Below are 22307 nucleotides of genomic sequence, written 5' to 3'. Positions count from 1 at the left end.
AGAAAGTAGAAGGACGAGTCAAGATGAGCAGTTTGAGTATGGGGTTGATAGAAACTATTTTCTCAGGCAGGGTAGTCCTGAAAAAGGGAGTGTAACCTTAAAATTAGAGCTTGATTATTCAGGGGTGATGTCAGGAAGTAGCTCTTCAAAGAAAGGGTGATGGAAATCTGGAACTCTTTCTTCTCTGCCACCTGTCCTTGCTCACTAACCCCTACCACCCCTCAATAACCCATTGAGGGTGGGTCACTTGAAAATTTCAAAACTGAGTTTGATTGATCTTTGTTGAGATTATTAAAGGATATGGAATGAAGACCATGCATTGTGTGCTGGGAATCAAGGTAGATGGAGTTGAAATACAGATCAGCCATGATCTACTTGAATGGCAGAGCAGGCTCAAGGGGCTGAATGGATTACCCCTGTTTCTATGTTCCTATTATCAGAACAGAGGCAGTGGAGCTGGGTTGGGGGGGCGGGGAGGTGAAGTCAGTGTGGGGAAGGTGGGTGGAGAAATAGAACTGCGTATTATCAGTGCACATGTATATACAAGCTTCAGACCTTAGTTCTACATTTAAGTTCAATGGCTTTGAGGGTATGTGCTCTCCATATTTGGCAAATGAAAACTAGTAATTTGGAGTTCTTCAGAGTTTGGTTTGGGAACTTTCTGACATGATGATGAGTTGCCATGGCTAACCAGAAAGGAAAAAAATGATTTGTGACTTGACACCCAGAGCTTTTATTAAATGCCTTTCTGGCTGAAGTTTCATATCTTGCATGTTTATCTTTCGACAACCACCTTATCAAAAATCTGCAATAAGAACAGCTTAGTAGGAGTCCTTTCTGGCAGCAGTGGAGCTATCCTCAGGGCAGATATTCTCAAAACAATAGCTTCCTCCTCCTCCTATGATGTGCAACAGTTACTTCCAAGCCAGACAGATTTAACAGAGTTCCCATAGTTAATGAGGAATTGTTGTTTACATGGTCTGAAGCAGACTCCCCAGTGTCATTTTCCACATACAGACTAGATTTATAAAGTCCCTAGTGCAAGATACTTATTCCTCCTGAAAAATTAATGAACAGGTAATTGGAGTAGGAAGTTATATTCTCAAGGTGCTTTGCAAATTTGGGTGGCTACGTGCCAGGTCTGAGACTGGTACCTGTGGTATAGCAACACTTCTACATCTCCGTTGACTCTGTGGTCCAAACTACCAAGGATATAGCTTCATAGATCAGACCAAACTGGCTACTCAAGAATACAAATTTCTTAAAGGACGTTATCTTAGTGATTCCATCCAATCCCCATCCCGTGTTTGGCGGCGATTCTGTTTGTAGATGAAGATTGAATTTCTCTTGAAGAATGAGGAATACCATACCTACGGTAGGTAGCCTTAACAGTTGATCAGCAAACAATCTACCTTTGGATGAACTGCAGTGAATGCAGTTTGATTAGATCAGCAGAAACATTTGACAAGAAACTAGTTATACCAGAAACACCACCGTTCCTAACCTCTCCCTCCGTGTGTCCCCCCCACTCCCCACCCACGCTCCCAGTTTATTAGCTATAAATCAGACATGTTAATCCAGGTTTTTTTAGATTGCCGGGGCTGGGCTCAGTAATGTTTCTGGTCAGCAGTTCTTTGATTTATGTCTCACTGTTTATTTCTGCAAACATGTGCAAGACAACAGTAACAGGAGAAATAAAAATAAATAATTCTGAGACAAACTATTTCCACTGTTTGCATCCCAAGCTTTAATCACTGTATTGTTCCCTCTGAGCTTAACAAACTTAACCAGTGAGAGGTCTATGGGTGCAAATACATGGACCTGTAAAGGTAGGAGGAGAGAGAGAATAATTATTAAAAAAAAGAAAAAAAATGGAAATCAGGGTTGTATGGTTAGGCTATTAAATATAGAAGTACGGAAGTTTTGTTCAATTTATACTATATGTTAGTTAAGATATCTCATTATAGGAAAGAGACTGAATCCATGGGAAGAGTACAGCAAGCATCCATTAGAATTATACCATTATGCAAGGCCAAGTTATGCAAATGCAGAAAAGTTAGGCTTTCTTGATGAAATATAAATACCTAAATTTTTTTTTTAAATTATGAAATGTTTTGAGAAAATTTAAGTTATTTTTCTGGGGAGCAAGGAAGCATAGTCTCTGGATTATCAGTCACAGGAAAGACGAAGTTAAAAGCTCTTCCACACAAACTTGTTGGAACATGAAATGCATAAGCACAACTGCTACTGAGGCAAAGCCAATATCATAATTTAGAATGAATATTTGAAAAGAAATAAACTAAAAGGATACAGGAAAATGAAAGTTGAATGGATAGCATTTAGACAGGTATGACAGACCAAATGCCGCCTTTTTGTGCTAGATTGCTGAACTATACAGACTAGAAAGACCAATCCTTGGTGTGTGGAGATAGCTGTACTCATTGGGGGCAGCAATAGTGGTGTTTCAATTAGCATCATCTTTCCTGGTTTAGAGAAGTATAATTTGACTGGAGAATGATTAAGTGCATGTACAGCTGTATGGGTGGGCTTGGCCTAAATAGCCAAGTGGTTATGGTACTGGGTTTGTAACCCCAAGATCAAAAGTTCAGATCTCACAATGGTAAACTATGAAACAATGTAACTTCATCTGAAACAGATGGAAACGTGTTTGTACTCGAAAGAGTTACAGCTGTATGGGTGTTGAATGAGGACAGGATTAGAGTGCCCTTCATTGTTGAACAGTCTGCCAACTTAATGCTCACACCTGATTTGCTAGAGGGTTATGCCCAGCCAGGAAACCATAATTCACCAAAGAGTTGATGTCTTTGCCAGGGGAAATTTGCAAGGGGGAAAAGGAAACAAACTCCTACCTGTTGGTCATTATTTGGAGCAAAACTCTATGCCCTTTAGAGGACTTGATGTTTTAGATTGGATGGAGATCTCTCAGAAATACTTAGCTGGCGTCGACCAGAAACTTGGTAAACATCTTTGATTGTGTAAGGGTTGGTGTTTTTTGTCCCTGTAGCCAAGTTTGGGATTTGTCAATCAGTATGCATCAGTGCACGATAGTTTTTAGTCCATCTCACTTTGACGGATGGGCAGAGATCAACTGAAATTTTGACAAAGAAATCTCTATGCACAAGCTGATATTTAATGGTGCATGGACGCAGTGCTCGTGATTGTGCAACATTTGTTTTTTATTTCTTCAACCAAGTTCTGGTTTCTTCAAATCATCTAATTGGTCATATTAAAGCTACTAAGCAAAGTTAAAAGCTGTGACTGGAGAGGGGGCTATTAGGTGAGGCGCTGGTCATGTTCCTTCATGCACAGAATTCATGAATAAATCCTACATGTTCATTTCATAACCAGTATACTTCCAAACTCTTGAGTTGCTTTCAAGTGCCACAGAGTTGTGTAGATTTTTAAAAGACGTTATATTTTATAATTTAATCATTGAATCTGATGTTTTGTAATACTAAATCCTGTATTATTATTGCTGTACTGTTACTGTTTGTGCTGATCTACTCGGGTACAATCCCTGTTAAGTACTCCTGTTACCATTCATGTGCAAACAAAGTGTGCAGAGCCAGTGGATGCAGCAGATGGTGCTCTTCTGAGGGTGTGGTTTGTGTTGCAGCAGTGCTGTTGATCTGCATCATCTATTTAACCTAATAGTGCTCATCAAATACAAAGGTTTTTTTAAAAAAATAATCTCGTTCATACCCACACCGAAGATAATGAAACTAAATTATCTTCAGAAAAAAATTTTGGTTGAAATTCTTTAATTCACTGCTCTTGTCAATTTGTTTTGTATTTAATAGAAGTTCTGGTATTCTATTCTACCTGTTAATCTTGTGTTCTGATTGAATCCAGAACATTTAGTCCGTTTCATATTCAAGATTACTGTGATTCTGGTTTTGGGTGAGTTGTTGGAAATGCAGTTTTTCATGATATCAGAGAAAGAGATCTATATAGGCCAGCAACTTAGAAAAAAATGCACTATTGGCCTTTACAAGTAGGTAATGTTGCTGTCGTGTATATATTGTAACACTGCAGCTGAAGAAGCTAAAGATAGTGGTAGTTTTATTATGTGAAGAACTGATTGCAATTCAAGTTTTTTTTTACCTATTTTATAGATGATGATTATGCAGCCTCTTCACTATGGAAACAAACTCAAAGAAATGTAATTGACTGACAGCAAGGATTTGCCTCTTTTTGTGAATTTTGTACTTACCAAGGTTGAGGGATGTTGAATAATTTACATTTTATTGCAACTAGTGTCTGCATTAAGTACTCATGTTAGATATATCATAATTAGATGCAGAGCAAAACTCCTTCTAATCCATCCCAACCATACACCTTATCCTCAGATGACTACCCCCTACCACAACAGTGCAATCTTTTTTTTAAACTTCTAACAACAACATCTTGCATTTATATAGTACCTTATCTAATAACATACTAGTAATATGCCCCAAGGCACTCCCCAGGAACATTATCAAATGAAATTTAACACCAAGCCACAAAAGGGGATATTAGGGCAGATGACCATAAGTTTGATGTGAGAGGTGGGTTTTAAGGGGCATTATGAAGTAAGAAAGGTAGAGAGATTTAGGGAGGGAATTCTAGAGTGTATGGCCTTAGCAACTGAAAGCACAGCCTCCTTTGGTGGAGCAATTGGGGATATGCAAGAGGCCAGAATTAGAATAGTGCAGATATCTTGGAGGTTTGTAGGGCTAGTGGAAGTTACAGAGACAGGGAGGGGCAATGCCATGGAATGCTTTGAAAAAAAAAATCAAGGTATTTCATTATTAATTATCCTATTACCTTTCAATTTATTGGTAAATTGGAGGGAGTTGTGTCCCATGAGCCCAAAGTCTGCTTGCAACTGGATTGATAATGCAAAACCTATTTCATGTAGGACCATTACAATCAGCAAATAGGATCAATATTCAAAAACTAGATTTGAACATAGGGTCCAAAAGAGTGATATATACTGCATTACTCTGTTTCCTTGGCATTTCATTTTATGCTGCTATTGCAGTATCAGATTTATAGATTCACAGAATCTTTACAGCGCAAAAAGAAGCCATTTGGTCTGTCGAGCCAGCACTGGCTCTCTGAAACAGCATTCTGTCTAGTCCCACACCTCTGCTTATCTCTTTGAACTTGCACATTCTTTCTCAGATAACAATCCAATTCCCTTTTGAATATCTCGATTGAACCTGCCTCCACCAGCCTCTCAGAAAATGGGAGCAGTAGTAGGTCTTGAGCCTGCCCTGCCACTCAACATGATCATGGCTGATCCTCTATCTCAACGCCATACTCCCACGCTCCCCCATAGCCCCTGATGACTAAGGAAGTTCGTTCCAGACTCCTCACATCACTCTTTACCAGTTATTTTGAATCTGTGCCCTCTAGTTCTTGATGATGTCTTGAATGGGAATATTTCTCACTACTTACCCTGTCTATACTCCTCAGGATTTTGAATACCTCTATCAAGTCTCCTCTCAGCCTTCTTTTCTCCAAGGAAAACAGTCCCAATCTATCCTCATAGCTACCATTCTTTATCCCTGGAATCATTCTTCTGAATCTTCTGTGTACTCTCCAATCCCTTCACATCCTTCCTCAAGTATGGTGCCCAGAACTGGATGCAGTGCTCCAGATGAGGCCTAACTAGTGTCTTATACAAGTTCACCATAACCTCTTTACTCATGTACTCAATGCCTCTATTAATAAAACCTAAGAAACTATATGCTTTATTAACTGCTCTCTCAGTATGCCATGCCATCTTCAACGACTGATGTACATGTACACTGAGGTCCTTCTATTCCTACTCCTCTTTGAGTTTCTCCCTTTATTTTATACTGTATCACCATATTCTTGCTGCCAAAATAAATAATCTCTCACTTCTCTGCATTGAACTTCACCTGCCATTTGTCTGCCCAGTCCACCATGTCTATGGCCTTTTGAAGTTCAAGACTATCCTCATCGCTGCTAACAATGTTTCCAATTTTTGTATCATATGCAAATTTTGAAATCATGTTCTAAGTATCACAATCTAAGTCATTAATATATAATCGCAATGGTCCCAACACTGACCCCGCGGGGAACTCCACTACAAAGCTTCCTCCAATGTGAAAAACAATCATTTATCACTCGTCTGTTTCCTGTCACTCAGCCAGTTTCTTATCCAAGTGCCTACTTCCCCTTTTATTCCTTGAGCTAGAATTTTGCTCACAAGTCTGTTGTGCTTTAAGATCAAGCATCAGAAGAATTAGTCTCTACCTTTAGGCTGCTACTGGTTATGATGTACACTTAATTAAGACCTATGTTTTGAACTAACCTTTGGCACCCAAACAAAGTTTAGGTCTAGGGCGCTATTGAAGGTGCTGAGGCCTAGTCCAGAAGAATTCTGTCAGCACGAGTGCTGAATGAATGCACTCACCAACAAATAGTGGTTCTGCAAGCAGAGACATTTTTAGCTTTGCTTTTAAAAAAAAATCTGATCTGAGTTACTTGGGCAGGCTGCTAAAATAGAGTGATTGTGTCGTAACCAAAATATTTGTACAGGCTTTTTAAAACCACAACAAACCAATTTGCAAGACCTTTCTGGATGTATGGGTACCCTGTTTGAACTGCACGGTGGTTGGTTAATCAGGGACCATTTAATATGTGCCCTGATAATTTGAAGCTATATGACTGGTTGTGATTTGCAAGCCCTGATCAGTTGCTTGCCCTGGCATATGTGCTGTTATTTGCTGGTACAATGTCCAAACCTACCATACATGTATTCAGCTTCCTAATAGCAAGGAAGTCACAATGCTCCCAAAACATAGGCAAGCTTTACTGCCAAGTGGACTGTAGAAAAAGAACGAGACATGAAAGATAGAGAAAGGGGGTGGGTGGTGAAGGCATGGATGTGACTTGGCTGTCTGTATACCCTGTGCAACAGATGCAGCTTTTTTTTTGTTAATTTTCTTCCCTTCTCAAGCTTGATGCCATGGGTGCTGGCAGACATGATGCCTTGCTGAAGTGATAATTCTTCCCCTGTGAGCTCTGTGTCAGCATGCCATTCAACTGCAAAACAATGCAGCTCAGCCTGATTCTGTCTATATGCGCCTACAGGTCTGGTTTGGTCAACTCTACTTTGCCACCATCCATTGTCCTCTGCCACCTACTTTGGTGTGCTCCACTGAAGTCCTCTGCTTCCAGATTTGGCCTGTTCCATCCCCCTACCCCCATCATCTTCTTTGCCTGTTTTACTCAACCTCATTACTGTCTGCTGCCACATGCTTGGTCTGTCCCACCAATACCTGCACCATTCATAGCAGATTTTGTGATACAGATAATTTTTTCCACCTGAGTGTTGTAATTTTTTATATATACACATATATATCTCAGTGTTTATGTGAGCATTGCACAACGTGTCACATGCTAGTAAGGAAACCAGGTTCAGCTGCAGGTAGCTGGAAGCACATATCCCAGTTCATTCAACCCACACACATTGATATTGGCAGCTTTGGTGTTGCACCAGGAGCACTGTTCCACTAATTTATTTTTTATCAAATTGTCGGCAATTCAAGAAATCTGTACGTCTTCTGACAGGTTGCTGGTGGTCATATTGCACTGTTAGAGATGCTGCAGTTAACCATCCTGCATAGCCTCAGGCATATTGTCTGTGCACTGCATATAAAAGCAATACAGTAAAGAGTTCCAATGTACAGATCTGCTAGACACCATGTAAATCAGTAAAAGTTATGCTGTATAAAAGTCATGCTTATTATAAAACAAAATGATTGCAGAAAATCCTAAGTAAAATAAATAGCAAGTTTTCATTGTTTGTGCTTCCCAATGACTTACTTGATAAAGAGAATGCATGGCCAAGCTATACAACTGGAAGGCCCCAGTTGAATGCTGGCCTGTGCTGAGATAGTTGGCCTTAGGGGCGATATTAAAAACAGAAAATGCTGGAAATACTCAGCAGGTCAGTCAGCATCTGTGGAGAGAGAAACAAAGTTAACATTTCAGGTAGATGATCTTTTTTCAGAAGCATTGGGTTGGAAGTGACAGGACTTTAGCCTGGTGGCTGGAGAGCCTCCAATAAATTATTTTAACCAGTACCCCATGAAGCTTTTCAGCAATTTAACCACTACTTCTGATCTCAGTGAATGGGCTTGTCAAAAGTTCAGCTGTATGGAGTTTCTGCAGCCGCATTGAAAAATCCAGCAGAATAGACTCACGAATCATGACTTTTATAATTATTTTAAAGTTGCTGTGATGGCCAAGGAGACCACACAGCACCAGAGGCTAGTACATTACAGAAGCACTTTGAACGCAATGTCATCAATGCACAATTGCACTGCAAAGGTGTGGACTTCTGCTGTATCTAGCAGTAAGATAGAGACTCTCTCGCCTGAATTGACACACTACTGGAATCTTTCTATTTAACCACTGTAACTTACTGACTTTCATGAAACTTCAATCATTGTCTTTCTCATTGAATATTATTTTTCTGGAAATAAGTGTGCCTTGCAAATCCTTCGCAATTCAGAGACAGTAAAATAAAGTGAATAATGGCTCAGTAATATGAAAGGAAGAGAGAAATTGAATTATACAGCACCATTCACATCCTCAGGATGTTCCAAAGCACTTATAGCCAAGGTGAATTACTTCTAGACTGTGATTGATTATATAGGCACACACATCAATCAAATTATACAAGCAAGATTCCACAAATAGCAATGAGGTGAGTGTCAAGTTAAAGCTACTAGATGCAGTAGTGTGGTGGTTAAGTTGTTGAACTAATAATCAAGAGGCCTGGACAAATGATCCAGAGAACATGAGTTCAAAGCCCACTATGGCTTGGATTCAGTTATACTAATCTCCTTCAAAGAAGAATACCTGTCACCTTCAACTTGTCAGGCTTATCTATGACTCCAATCCCACACCAGCATAGCTGACTCTTAATTGCCCTCTGAACTGACCTTAGCAAGCCACTCAGTTGTCGACAAAGACTGCAGTGATTTAAGGAGAAGCCCACCTAGGGATGGGTAATAAATGTCTACCTTGCCAATAACACCCACATCTCAAGAATTGTGTTTTTTGATGGTTAGTGTTGAGGAATGAATGTTGGCCAGGACACTGGAAAAAATGCTCCTTGAAAAAACATCAAGGGATCTTTTCATCCCACTTGAACATGCAGACAGAACCTCAGTTTCATGCCTCATCAAAAGGATGGTATCTCTAAGAATGCAATGCTCTCTCTATCCTCTGCTGAAGTGTCAGTTTAGATAATGGGCTTGTCTAATATGGGCTTAAGCTCATAATCTTTGACACAGGTAAGAGTTCTGCTAATGGAGTGAAGCTGCAGTTTCTGGGTTCCTTCAAGAAAGAAAGGGGCATGCATACAGCACTCAACACATGAAAATAATCTTGTGTGCTAATTCATATGCCATTACCTTTGAACTTGTTTTATCTGCATAGCCCACCATTTCCACGAGTAGGACAATAGATTCCATTGTGGACTGAAATTCAAAATCCACCTTGCACTGAACAAACTCTCAATCACACATTAAGTTCTCACTGTTTCAGAACTAACAAAGTGACAAGTGTTCTAAGTCATGGCAAATTGACAAGCATATGTTTTGCCACATGAAATGTATCGCTTGTGCCCACAATGGAATGATGTTCACACACAGTCTACATCATGCTTATGGTTGAAGAGGAGGGGTAAGGTATAGCTAAGAAAGCACCATAGGAGAAGAGGGGAAAGAAATTCAAAATTGATTCATCAAGCCTCTTTTTTAGAATTAAGAAAGTTTTAAGAGTAAAGTTTGATGCAATGTGCATTATTTTGTAAATTTTCTTGGAAGGATTGTGGTAACGCCAAACCTTTTTTTGCCACTTTTTGTTTGATACTGCCCACTTAGAGTCCAAAACAAATTTTAGATTAAATATATAGTCTTGATCTCTAATTTTCATCAAATTAATCTTTTGTCCTTGTCACAAATTATTCCACCTTTGATGTTTTTTCCTCCTTTTATCATTGTGGTTGGTGTTTCTTATCCAAAAACACGGTTGAGAGTTTAGTGGGAATTTATTGCACTGCTAAAAATGACAGAGGTTTTGTAAAACTGTAGAAAAAAGCAATGAGAGTTTAAACCTTTTAGTAACCTCTTTGTGGTCATAATTTGAGGTTAAGACAATGTAGCATTTAAACTTGTTTTTGTTGCTGCCAATTGAGAGAGTTGTGTTTTACCTAACAGAAAGGAAAGCTTGCACCAATAAGTAGTTGCTTTCTTTGTTTACCCAATTTTAAAGTTCATTTACATTCTTTTGATTAAATAGTTTTATGATGTAGATTTTTCAACACATCCTGTTCAGTGATGGTATTCTTTTAATTTTTAATTGGCCTTTAATATTTTTTCATATGGCACATGGTTACAATTTTAAAACAGATCAACAGGTCAACCAAAGTAATGTTTAAATTGAAACAATATTTAATAAAGCATTTGAACAGTTAGTGTATGGTTACATTTTATCATGTTTTTAATATTTTATAATACCCATTTAGTTCCAGTTACTTACATCAACCAGATGGTCTTCAGGTGACAAGAGCATGGCAAGGAAATTTGTGCAATTATCGCACAAGTGTTTAACCAACACAAATTTGGACATTAATCTCACTGCTTTTTTGGAATGGTATCTGCCATGATTGTGTAAATTTTTGCTTTCCAAAGATTCAAAATGATTACTACTTTAATTGCACCCTCACTCCCAAAATATGTTTTGGATAATCACTTGTGTGATAAGTGTACATATTTCCTTTATACGCTTTTGTCACGTGAAGACCATTTGGTTGATGTCGGTAACTGGAACTAAAGGGGTATTATAAAATATAAAATATCTACATGCTAACCGTTCAAATGCTTTAACAAATAATTGTTTCAATTTAAACATTACTTCAGTAGACCTGTTGATCTGTTTTAAAATTGTAACAATGTGGCATACGAAAAAAATTAGACTAATGCCCAAAAGGCAATGAACTATCTGTATAGTGATTACTACTAATTGGATCCCATGATGATAGTCATATTAATTTAACAGCAATGGTTGTATCACTTTACTCTCCTTAATAACTATTTCCATGGGTCATTAGAGGTTATATTCAATGATTTACTGAACACTGCACTTTAAAGTGAAGGGGGAAAGCGGTGCTTAATGTTTGGCGAAATTATATTTTTGGGGAGCAGCATGAGTGTACTGAATACTTTATTGCTGATGCATTTGTCTTTGATCACCACCCTTTAAGACAATGTGCAAATACCCATATAAAGTTGTATTTTGTTTACTTTTTTGCTGTTTGAAGTAGTGATTGGCATATCAGACAAGAACTGATATTTATTTAGTACAAATATACACAGACTGGTGACCTGGAAAAACTAAACAATCATGCCTCATGTAGTACATGAAAATGCAGGTGTTTAGCCAAGGGCAATTTTATGTCATTTTCTCGGAGTTATGTTTCAGAGCCATTCTTGGCCTCATTTTTAAAACAAAAATCTGCCCAACAAAATGGTGAGCCTGCTGTTAAATAGCATAGCATAGAGAAATAAAGACTTTCTTGGTATTTGCAAAGCTTTTTGTCTTACACTTAACAGGAACTGTACTAGTGACACATGAGTAATATAGTGAGTCTAGTTTAACATCATTATAGATTGACTTAAGAGTATCCTCAAAAGTAAAGTCCTGCCTATATGAAGGAACAATGAATGGCACACTTATTTAATGAATGGTGTTTAAGTAAGGATGAAACTGAAAGAAGTTTGGAAGACGTGATGCTTAACCTGTCCAACCAGTGCAAAACAGCATAAAGCTAATAGTGTGTTGAACTCTGTAGATATAATAGTAAGGAGCAGGAAATTGTGTGGGATGGGCTGGATGAACCAGACAGTCTTTTTCTGTCATTGTTTGAATGTCTGCAGAATAAAAATCAAAGAAAGTCATGATCAGAGTATATATTGCCTTGGTCAAACACACATCTAAAATACTGTGATCAGTTCTTGTCACCTAAACTTGTCACTTGTGTTGCCATAGCCTCCAGGGCTATGGGCCAAGCGCTTGAAAATGGAATTAGTGTAATCAGACCTTTGTTGACTGACATAAACACGATGGGCCAAATGGCTACCTTGTGTGTTGTAAACGTCTATGAGTCTATAAACAAAAAGGAGGTTTTGCAGGAAAGACCCACAAGAATGGCAGAACTCAGATGTGAGGAAGGACTAGAAAAACTTGAGACCATTTACTCTTGAAAGGACGCATTGGAGAGATGATCTTATGACCGAATGTATGGTAGTGAAATTTGCGGTTGACACCAAGATAGGTAGTTGTCAAGTGAGGGTTAAGAGTCTACAAAGAGATATAGATAGGTTAAAGGAGTGGGCAAAATTTGGCAGATAATGTATGTGGGAAAATGTGAACTTGCTGCACTTTGGCAGGAAGAATAATCTAAAATAAATAAAATGGCTAAGATGTACCAGCCTGAATAAAAAACACAGAGTGCAGTTGGCTAGGTTTGTGTCAGCTCAGCTCAGGTCATAGATTTACTGTGCTAGAGGTCGATGAGGTTCAAAAAAAGTGCAGACTTTGGATGTGTATGCTTTTTGGATTTGTGGCCAAAGGACACTCGACCTGTAATAAAAGACGGACCTGAGTGGCCTGGTACATGAATCACAAAAAGTTAGAATGCAGGTACAGCAAGTGATTAGGTAGGCAAATGCAATGTTAGTCTTTAATGGAAGGGGAATGGGATATAAAAGTAGGGAAGTTTTACTGCAGCTCTGCAGGGCCTTGGCGAGACTACATCTGGAGTACTGTGTATAGTTTTGTTCTCCTTCTTTGAAAAAGGATATAAATGTGTTAGGAGAGTACAGAGGAGGTTCAGTCGACTCATTCCTGGGATGATGGGGCTAGCCTTATAACAAAAGGTTGAGCAGGTTGGGTCAATACCTATTGGAGTTTAGAAGGGTGAGGAGTAACCTTATTGAAACAGATAAGATCCTGAGGGGACTTGATAGGGTGGACACTGGGAAGATGTTTCCTCTTGTGGAGGAGATGAGAGCTAGGGGACACAGTTGAGAATTTTTCTCTGAGGGTTGTTAGTCTATGGAATTATCTTCCCCAGAAAGCAGTGGAGGCTGGGTCATTTACTCAAGGCTGTTGGATGGATTTTTGGATAGGCAAGGGAGTTGAGGATTATGGGGTGAAGACAGGAAAGTGGAGTTGAGACCACAACCATACAACATTACTTGTTTACATTTGTGCGAGTAGGGAAAAGGGGCACAAGTTGTTAATACTCAAGGGAAAACTAGGGATTGAAATCAGATTCTTCAGACAACAGTGATCACTACCCGGGTTGGAATCTCAGTTGGATTGGTAGAGACAAAAGCCTTGAAACCACTTGAGTGAAATGGATGGTCCAGTGGGGGCACTTGATGTTCTTCCTGGATGAATGAACTAAGATGAACTAATTGGTCTTCCTCATATTTTGTGAATTGACCATTTTTATTTTCTTGCCTTCTTGACTCTTTCCATGCCCGTTTATATTTGTTCTGAAGAAGTTCTTAGGTTTAGATTGTCTCTGTTCTAGGCAACCTTCTACATGGATAAATCATACTTTTTGTTGAAATATAATTAAATGCTCATTTTTAGGCAAAACTTCCAGAATTGAAGCCTCTTCCCCTGTCCACTGGTGAGATGGTAACTGAACATGAGGAACTGGTCTGGACACCAGGTGTCAATGATTGTGACCTTCTGATGTACCTGAGAGCAGCCAGGTAAGAATATGCCAATAGTCTGATCTCTCCGGTCAATACTTTCAAAGTATACAAATGCTTTGAGGACTTTTTACTTTAAATGCATGCGATGAAAAAACAAAAAGAAGTTCTTGATAATTACATGTTGCTAAATATGGATTGAACAGTTTGTTAGTTTAATTTTGCACTTCCAAAAGGCTGTTTTCCTGCACCTATGCAATTTTGGGGCCTAACACCTGCCACCACATACCTTGTAGTATTCCATCAACAGAAAATGAGCAGGACAAGTGGCCTTGACCTCGGCTCATGTCCATCTGCAACTAAAGGCATGAAAGGCATTACTTAGACAATTACATTCAACACACTGCAGAACTGGACTGCTTCCATTTTGCAGAATAAAGGAGGATCTGTCCCATTGTACAGAAATAGTGTGTTCCATTGTGTCCATAATTGGTAGACTGATCCAGCTTATGCTTATGTTTAGGTAAGCAGGAAGTAGCATTTTAAATGGGGAATGCACTCCAAAAAAGGCCAAACCTTTAGTAATAGGAATCTGAGATAAACAGGGGGGGGAAGGGGGGAGGGTGGTGGGGAAGGAGGGGAGTCAATATTGAAAAGAAATGCAATACTGAACTTGAACGGTGAAGCTATTGTCTTATAGAAAGCTATTTTAATATAGCAGGGCTTAGTTGGCAAATATACCACTCAATTTGGAACTGAATAATACAAATGGGAAGGTTTTGGATTCAATCCCTATTCTCCACTGAGTTTGATAATTTGTTAGGCAAATATTCGGGGAGCTACAATTAGCTTCAAGCACTCTGGGCATAGGAGGAATAGGGGAATGTTGAGGTTTCTGGTGTCTGATCTCTACCACTGACCCTTGTGGTGTTTAGGTGTGGCACATTCTATGGTAAAATAGTCTGCTGATATTTTCTTTCTAATTTAACACATGAAGAATGGGCATTTAGGTTGGGTACTTAAGTAATGAGTACCATTTCTGGTGCTTGCAGAGCATTAGTGCAGTAGGATTTGATTCTTCAGGAAGGGAGGGGTAAAGAAAAAAAGTTACAAGGCAGTCCACATACAATCTTATACAAATCCCAAATGGGTAGCTAGGCAGATACTCAATACTTCCCCAAAGAGAGAAGTGAGAAAAAAAATAATTGACTAAGTCAAAATTCCAACTGTGAATCTAGTGCCAGGCTTAAAAAAATGACATTAGCAGAGACTTGGAAATTGGTGTCCTGCCGATTCCTTGTGTAGGGGATGGTCTCAAATTTGGGAGTCTCAAAACAAAGGAAAAAGATGTGGACTGTAATTTGGTTAAATACAACTTGAAATGGTCACGTAAAAGCACTTCATGTCATTGGTTTGCTTTCAAAATGCTAAAATATTCCCTATTCAGTTGGTTAATTATAGCAGCGAACATGTAGAGAGATTTAAAATACTTAGCTTCTGCAGAATGTTGTAGTAAATGTGAGTTTTCCACAGCTGTGTAAGAAGTTGTTCTGTCAATTATGTTGATAAAATAATATTTGCTGCTGACTAATTGTTAAATGAAGAACTTTGTCTGATATAATTTTTAATTGTTCCACCATTGGTGGTTGTGTCTTCAATATACTTGGTCCCAAGCTCTGGAATACCCGCCATACACTTCTTTGCATCATTACCTTGCTTTCCCCTTTTAATATTCCTTAAAACTTACCTGTTTGACCAAGCTTTTGACAATCTGACCTAATATATCCTTATGTCGCTCAATGTCATACATATGTTTTATAATGATCCTGTGAATTGCCTTGAGATGTTTGTGTTAAAGATGCTATATAAATATAAGCTGTTGGTGTTCTATAGTTGCAGTAGAATTCACCCACCTTAAGCTGAAAACCTGAAGGACTGTTAAGTTTGTCAGAATTTCTGCAGCATTAGGAATGTAGTTATTTCCTATTACATTCTGTTTTTACATTCAGAATAATGCGAAATGTGTTTCCCTGCAGGAGTATGGCTGCATTTGCAGGAATGTGTGATGGTGGATCCACAGAAGATGGCTGTCTTGCAGCATCTCGTGATGACACTACAGTAAATGCATTAAATACAGTAAGTTTCCTATGTGTTGGACAATTTGCTGTGTTCAAGGAGTGATTAGCGCTCTCAATTCTGGGTCATAGTTTTAATTCTTGTCAGCTTCTTAGCAAATACGTTACAAAATTGAAATGGCACCACTTCAGAAGTGCTATCTTTCAACATGCAAAGTGCATGTAATCAAATTCAGATCTTTGAATTTGATTCTACTAAAGATTGTAATGAATGCATACAGAGCATTCAACCTGTTCAATTGAATACAAATATAGTTGAATGCCCATGAAAATAGAAATTTGAATTACTGAATTTTTTTTCCTGGGGCACTTCTGCATGTTGTATGAGTGCCTCCTGATGCTGTTGTGTCTTAAACAAAATTATACATGAATGTAATAAGAAAGTTATTGAAATTTGTTACTTAAAGGCTTAAATATTGGCTTCAAAATTGGCCAGTTTAATAGTTGGCTACCATCTGTTTGAGGACAGGACAGGATTTAGATGACTCTGTTTTCAGATGCAAGGTGGAAAGTCATGGATATTGTGTACTGAATTAATGTTGGTTTCAGATTTTAAAGGACATGGAAATATAGGCCATTTAATAACCAGAACACTTAATTTCTGTTATACCACAGCAGACGTTAAAACCATAAACCATCAATATATATATTGCTTTTTTCAATCAACGTCTTTAACTATTGATAACAATGCTGCTGCTGCATTTCTGTGTAGACACTGTATAATATACATTGCTAATTCATCCAAAGTTATGGAAGTATGATGAAAACTTCATCAATTTTACTGCAGCACGTTGTATAAATCAAAGCTGGCAGCTCACTGCTGAAATGTTTTATTTATGTAATGGCAGACTGCGGCAGAAAGCAATGGGATTTAATGTTAATTGTGAAAGATAGCTATGAGGGATAGAAAATGAGAAATGTCATTCAGCTGTATTTTGAAATGTAATAAACGTATTCTTCCAGTCGCTATTTATATGACAAAAATTCAAACTGCTGTAAATGTATGATACATTGGATCAATTCATTTATATTTAGCTGAAATTCTTAGCGAATAGGCTTTGCTAGCAAGGGAAAAAGAAGATAATGGATACCTTAGGATTATAGCTGATTACATTTGAACCTGAAGTCCCAACAGGAGCTTGAAAATTGTATCGTGTTAAAACTGTTACATTTTTAAAGATGATTCATTCCTGAACATTTTTTTTTAAAAAGAAACTGCAACTCCCTACTTAAACTCATTCTAGGGCTCTGAGCAAAAATCTTCACTTAGCTACATTTTTAAAGTTCCATAATGGGATGGGCAACAAATGCTGACCTGGCCAAAAATGCTCACATGTTATGAGGGAATGCAAAAAAAAATGGTTTATTCATGAATAATTTATAAATTCCCCCTTTTTTTTCTGAATGTTGCTGCCAGTGTGCAAACTTTATAATAGGAAAGCTGTCTAAATTGGCTTTTCACAGTGCTATGGGAACTGAATTATATTGTCTCCTTCAGTCTAAGTTTGTGCAAAATATATAATATTGTACATCAAGGGCTGGTAGGATCCGTGTGTCATTCCAGTGGTTTCCTACTCAGGAAATTCCTAATCTCAGTTTTTCTGTCAAGCGCAGTGTAGCAGTACATAATTCCCACAGGGAAGAGAGAGAGAAAATTATGCTGCAGTCCATTCTGGTTGAAGGGAGAATTGGCAGGGAGTATACTCTCAACTGGGAAAGATGTGCAGGGGCAGAAATGTAATGGGGAAAATTGAATTGAAAATATGAGGACAAGTATACAGTATTGAGAAAATCTAATTCTGGTTGAATGTAATAATCTGAAGATAGCTTTGTGTAAAAAAAAAAAGTGCAAGCATTAGTAAGCTCGATCTCTGTCTTAAAAGGTGATTTTATTGTATTTGCATTGACTTTTAATTTTCTCTTTTTAAACTTCTACTTGGCTATAATCTGCACTACAAAAATCTGTGGCGTGCGTGTCTCAGATTAGTTCCTGTTTCATTCCTCTACATCGATCCAGTTCCAGACTCACTTCTCTGGTTCAAGGCAAATGGTTTTCTACCACTACCCTTCTCAAATCCCTTGTGACTCATTTATGCTTACTCCTTTTTTAAATGTAATTTTTTGAATTAAACTGTTTTTTGAAATATCACTGCACTTAACATTTGCATCATCTGAGAAAATATTTCAAATGTACTCCTTAACCCATATTTTGTTTGTCTGCACTGGATGGTGCTGCACTGTGCATTCATTAAAAGATATAAGATACAAGTCATTTTAAGTTCTTAAACTCCTTACTGCTATGAATTTCATCATAAAGGCAATTTCCTGCTCTCCTTGTTAAGATATAAAAATATTTAGAATGCGTTGTTCACAATACGTACGGTAACTTGGTCTGGACCTGTAAATAAAACTAAGCAGCACTGGGTTCCAGTATTTTGTCCATACATGCGCTTTCTTTACAGAGTAGTTTGAAATTCAATTCAAATATAATTTTCATCACTACTGATTATGTCTCTAGGACAAACTATGCAGTATCGACCAGTGAACCACTGGAAAGACTAAGTAGCTCTTGAGCTTCATATGGATGCACACAATAAAAATGCACAAACTGAATTCTTCAGTCTCTTGAGCTTCATATGGATGCACACAATAAAAATGCACAAACTGAATTCTTCAGTCTCATTTAAAAAAGTTATTAAAAAATGGACAGGTTCTGTCATCAGTTGGGAGAAAAATGTATTTCATTTTTAAGTCACTTGCCCCTTTCCTTAGACAAAAGACATTCATGTGGCCTGTTTTCAATTTTTGCTAGCTGTGATGAGTTTACAAATTAGATGAATTTGCCATTGCTCCACCTTTGGAGGTGTCTCACCTTATTGCAAAGCTTCTTAGAGGCAGGAAGACTGAAATCAGGAACTTCTGTTGTCGCAATGTGTTCATTTTCAGTTTATTTTGTTAAATCCAAACCCTGTATGTCACTGACATCGAGTGCCTAAATTGAATGTATTAAAAGTTTTTTTAAAAAATCAAACATCTGTACATACAAGCAATCACCTTTTAACCTTCACTCTACACTGTTTCATCAAGAAAAAAGAGCAAATTATCAGCATAAGCGGAGATGTTGATGAAGCTTCAGCTGTTAATTTGAGTAAGTGGTGTTATGTTGCAGTTTGACTCCGCCTGGTTGCCTTGAATTTTTCTAAGTTCCCTGCTATAACATCTTCCTCTTTTTGCTGTGATATTATTGCCCCTAAATTATTTACTAGAAACTCTGTTCATCAGCCACACATAGGAACATTTAGATGAGAGCAAATATTTGATATTTTAAGTAATTTTCTTTTTACCTGATCATTCTAGTGAAGTCTGTGTGATAAGTCACAATATATATCTCATAGTATTGCAACAGTTTAATGCCAATCGGAGAATTGGCTTCAAGGCACAGGTACCTTCAAGCAGCTGCCTTGAGCAGTAAAAGTGGTGGCCAGTGACATTTTCTTGGTGACGGATAGCATGCGATTCAAGGAAACCAGGAAAAAGAGTGGAAGGGGAATAACTAGGGTTGGGTGAAGAGGTAAGATCTATATCTTTAAAAAAAAAATTGAAACTGATATCACATTTTTTATCCATTGAATTTATTCGTTGGATTTTATTTTAAAGAATTGCACAGTAAAACTAGTGTTTTTTTTCCAATTAAAAACATGAGTACATTGATTAAAAGTAATATTTCCTCCAAGCTTTTAAGGGCTTTAGTTAAAATTCTCCAAATAGGTTCAGCCAAACAGAATTGTGGTTTTTAAGTTACCAGGCAAACCAAGACATGTGCCCCCATAACATATCCTTTCTTTATCCTATAAATAGACGCCTTGCTATGTCATCCATTGGCAGATTGGCACGTTTAATGCACCCTTACATGCATGGATCCTACTGTGTAGAAACTTGTCATAGACATAGCAACCATTAGGATGGTTGCAGTCCACTACACTTGCATTAGTGGAATGGGGCTTCTGCAATTTCCTGCCCTGGATGTGTGAATGTTTCTCTGCTCACCTAAACATTCTTAGGCAGGTAAATATTTTGAAAGTTTCATAAATATGGGATATTGAGATTGGGAGATGAAAATTGTTACTTTAAGCATCAATGTTGTTAATTGTTCTTGGGATGGTGGCAGCACTACCTTTGTTGCTCATTCCTAATTTCCTTGAGAAGGTGGTCCTAGGCCTTCTGTTTGAACCACTATAGTGTTTGTCGTCATGATTTTTAAAAAAAATCTCCCAAGACCTTAGGCCCACAGCAAAGTAGAAGCAGCAATACATATCCAAGTCAGATGTGTGACTTGCATGTGTTCCTTGCTTCTGTTTGTCTCAGGTGGGAGATGGATGCTGTTGAAGTGACCTCTGAGTGCAACAATGCCTCTTTCAGTTCGTACATAACTGCAGTCATACAAATATACAAATTAGGAGCAGGAATAGGCCACATGACCCTTAGAATCTGATCTGCTATTCAGTAAGATCATGGCTGATCTGAATGTAACCCCTCTGCACATTCCTGCCTACCCCCAATAACTGTTCACCCTCTTGTTAATCAAGAATCTATCTGGCTCTGCCTTAAAATATTCAAAGACTCTGCTTCCACCACCATTTGAGGAAGAGAGTGCTAAAGACTCACAACCCTCAGAAAAAAAATTTCTCCTCATCTCTGTCTTAAGTGAGCAACCTCTTATTTTTAAACAGTGATCCCTAGTTCTAGATTCTCCCACAAGAGGAAACATCTTCTCCACATTCAGCCTGTCAAGACCCCTCAGGATCTTAAAGGTTTCAATTAAGTCACCTTTTACTCTTCTAACTTCCAGTGGATACAAGCCTAACCTGTCCAGCCTTTCCACAAGACAACCCACCCATCCTGGTATTAGTCTAGTAAACCTTCTGTGAACTGCTTTTAACACATACACATCTTTCTTTAAATAAGGAGATCAGTACTGTACACAATACTCCAGATGTACCACTCCCCACTTTGAGGGGAGGTGATAGCGAAGTGGTATTGTTGCTGGACAAGTGATCCAGAGACCCAGGGTAATGCTCTGGGGACTCGGGTTCGAATCCCGCCACAGTAGATGCAGATGGTGGAATTTGAATTCAATAATGATGACCATGAAATCATTATCAATTGTTGTAAAAACCCATCTGGTTCACTAATGGCCTTTGGGGAAGGAAATCTGCTCTCTTTACCTGGTCTGGCCTACATGTGACTCCAGACTCCACAGCAATGTGGTTGACTCTTAAATGCCTCCTGAACAAGGGCAATTAGGGAATGGCAATAAATACTGGCCTAGCCAGCAAAGTCCACATCCAATGAATGAATAAAAAAAAATGTGGTCTCACCAATGCCCTGAAGAACAACTGAAGCATAATTCTCCCTTATTTTTATAATCAATTCCCCTCACAATTAATGATAACATTCTATTAGCTTTCCTAATTACCTGCTTACTAGCCTTTGTGATTCATGCACTTGGACACCCAGATCCCTCCGAATTTCAGAGCTCTGCAATCTCTCACCGTTTAGATAATAAGCTTTTTTATTCTTCTTGCGAAAATGAACAATTTCACATTTGCCCACATTATACTTCATTTAGCAGATCTTTGCCCACTCACACTGTATGACACTTTGTGAAGAGGATATAAGGAGTTTACAATTTACTTTCCTACCTATCTTTGTGCCGTCAGCATATTTAGCAACCATTCCTTCTGTCCCTTCATCCAAGTCATTTATATAAATTGTAAAAAGTTGAGGCCCCAGCACTGATCCCTGTGGCACATCTTGCCAACCAGAAAAAGGTTGTTATGCCAACTCTGCTTCCTGTTAGCTAGCCAATCTTCTCTTCATGCCAATATGTTACCCACTATGCCATGAGCTTTTACTTTCTGCAGTAACATTTGATGTGGCACTTCATCAAATGCCTTCTGGAAATCTTAAGTACAGTACATCCACTGGTTCCCCTTTATCCACAGCACATGTGACTCCTTCAAAGAACTCCAATAAATTGGTCAAACATGATTTCCCTTTGACTCTGCCTGGTAGCCTTGAATTTTTCTAAGTTCCCTACTATAACATCTTTAATAATATCTTCTAACATTTACCCTATGACAGATGTTAGGCTAACTGAACTGTAGTTTCCTGCTTTGTCTCCCTCCCTTTTTGAATAAAGGAGATATATTTGCTATGTCCAATCTAATGGAACCTTCCCCAAATCTAGGGAATTTTGGAAAATTAAAGCCAATGCATCAACTATCTCGCTAGGCACTTCTTTCAAGACCTTAGGATTAAGTCCATCCAGACCCAGGGATTTATTAGCCTGAAGCCCCAACAATTTGCTCAATATCACTTCCCTGGTGATTGT

General features: G+C 38.3%; 1 protein-coding gene across 11 annotated transcripts in view; it reads left to right on the top strand.

The window, feature by feature from the left end:
- Positions 1 to 22307, top strand: part of rerea (arginine-glutamic acid dipeptide (RE) repeats a) — a 505448-nt gene that overhangs the window by 300378 nt on the left and 182763 nt on the right. For all 11 annotated transcript variants that reach the window (XR_005945305.1, XM_041206432.1, XM_041206431.1 and 8 more), the window contains 2 exons: positions 13714 to 13838; positions 15815 to 15914. Coding sequence is in view for 10 of the 11 variants with exons in the window: in XM_041206432.1 (XP_041062366.1) it covers positions 13714 to 13838; positions 15815 to 15914 (225 nt within the window). In the remaining variant the exon portion in view is untranslated. The remainder of the gene's footprint in view (positions 1 to 13713; positions 13839 to 15814; positions 15915 to 22307) is intronic.

This window comes from Carcharodon carcharias, chromosome 15, assembly GCF_017639515.1.
Source record: "Carcharodon carcharias isolate sCarCar2 chromosome 15, sCarCar2.pri, whole genome shotgun sequence".
Classification (NCBI taxonomy): domain Eukaryota; kingdom Metazoa; phylum Chordata; class Chondrichthyes; order Lamniformes; family Lamnidae; genus Carcharodon; species Carcharodon carcharias.
The sequence above is the reverse complement of the archived record's forward strand: the minus strand, read 5'-3'. Positions and strand labels throughout refer to the sequence as shown.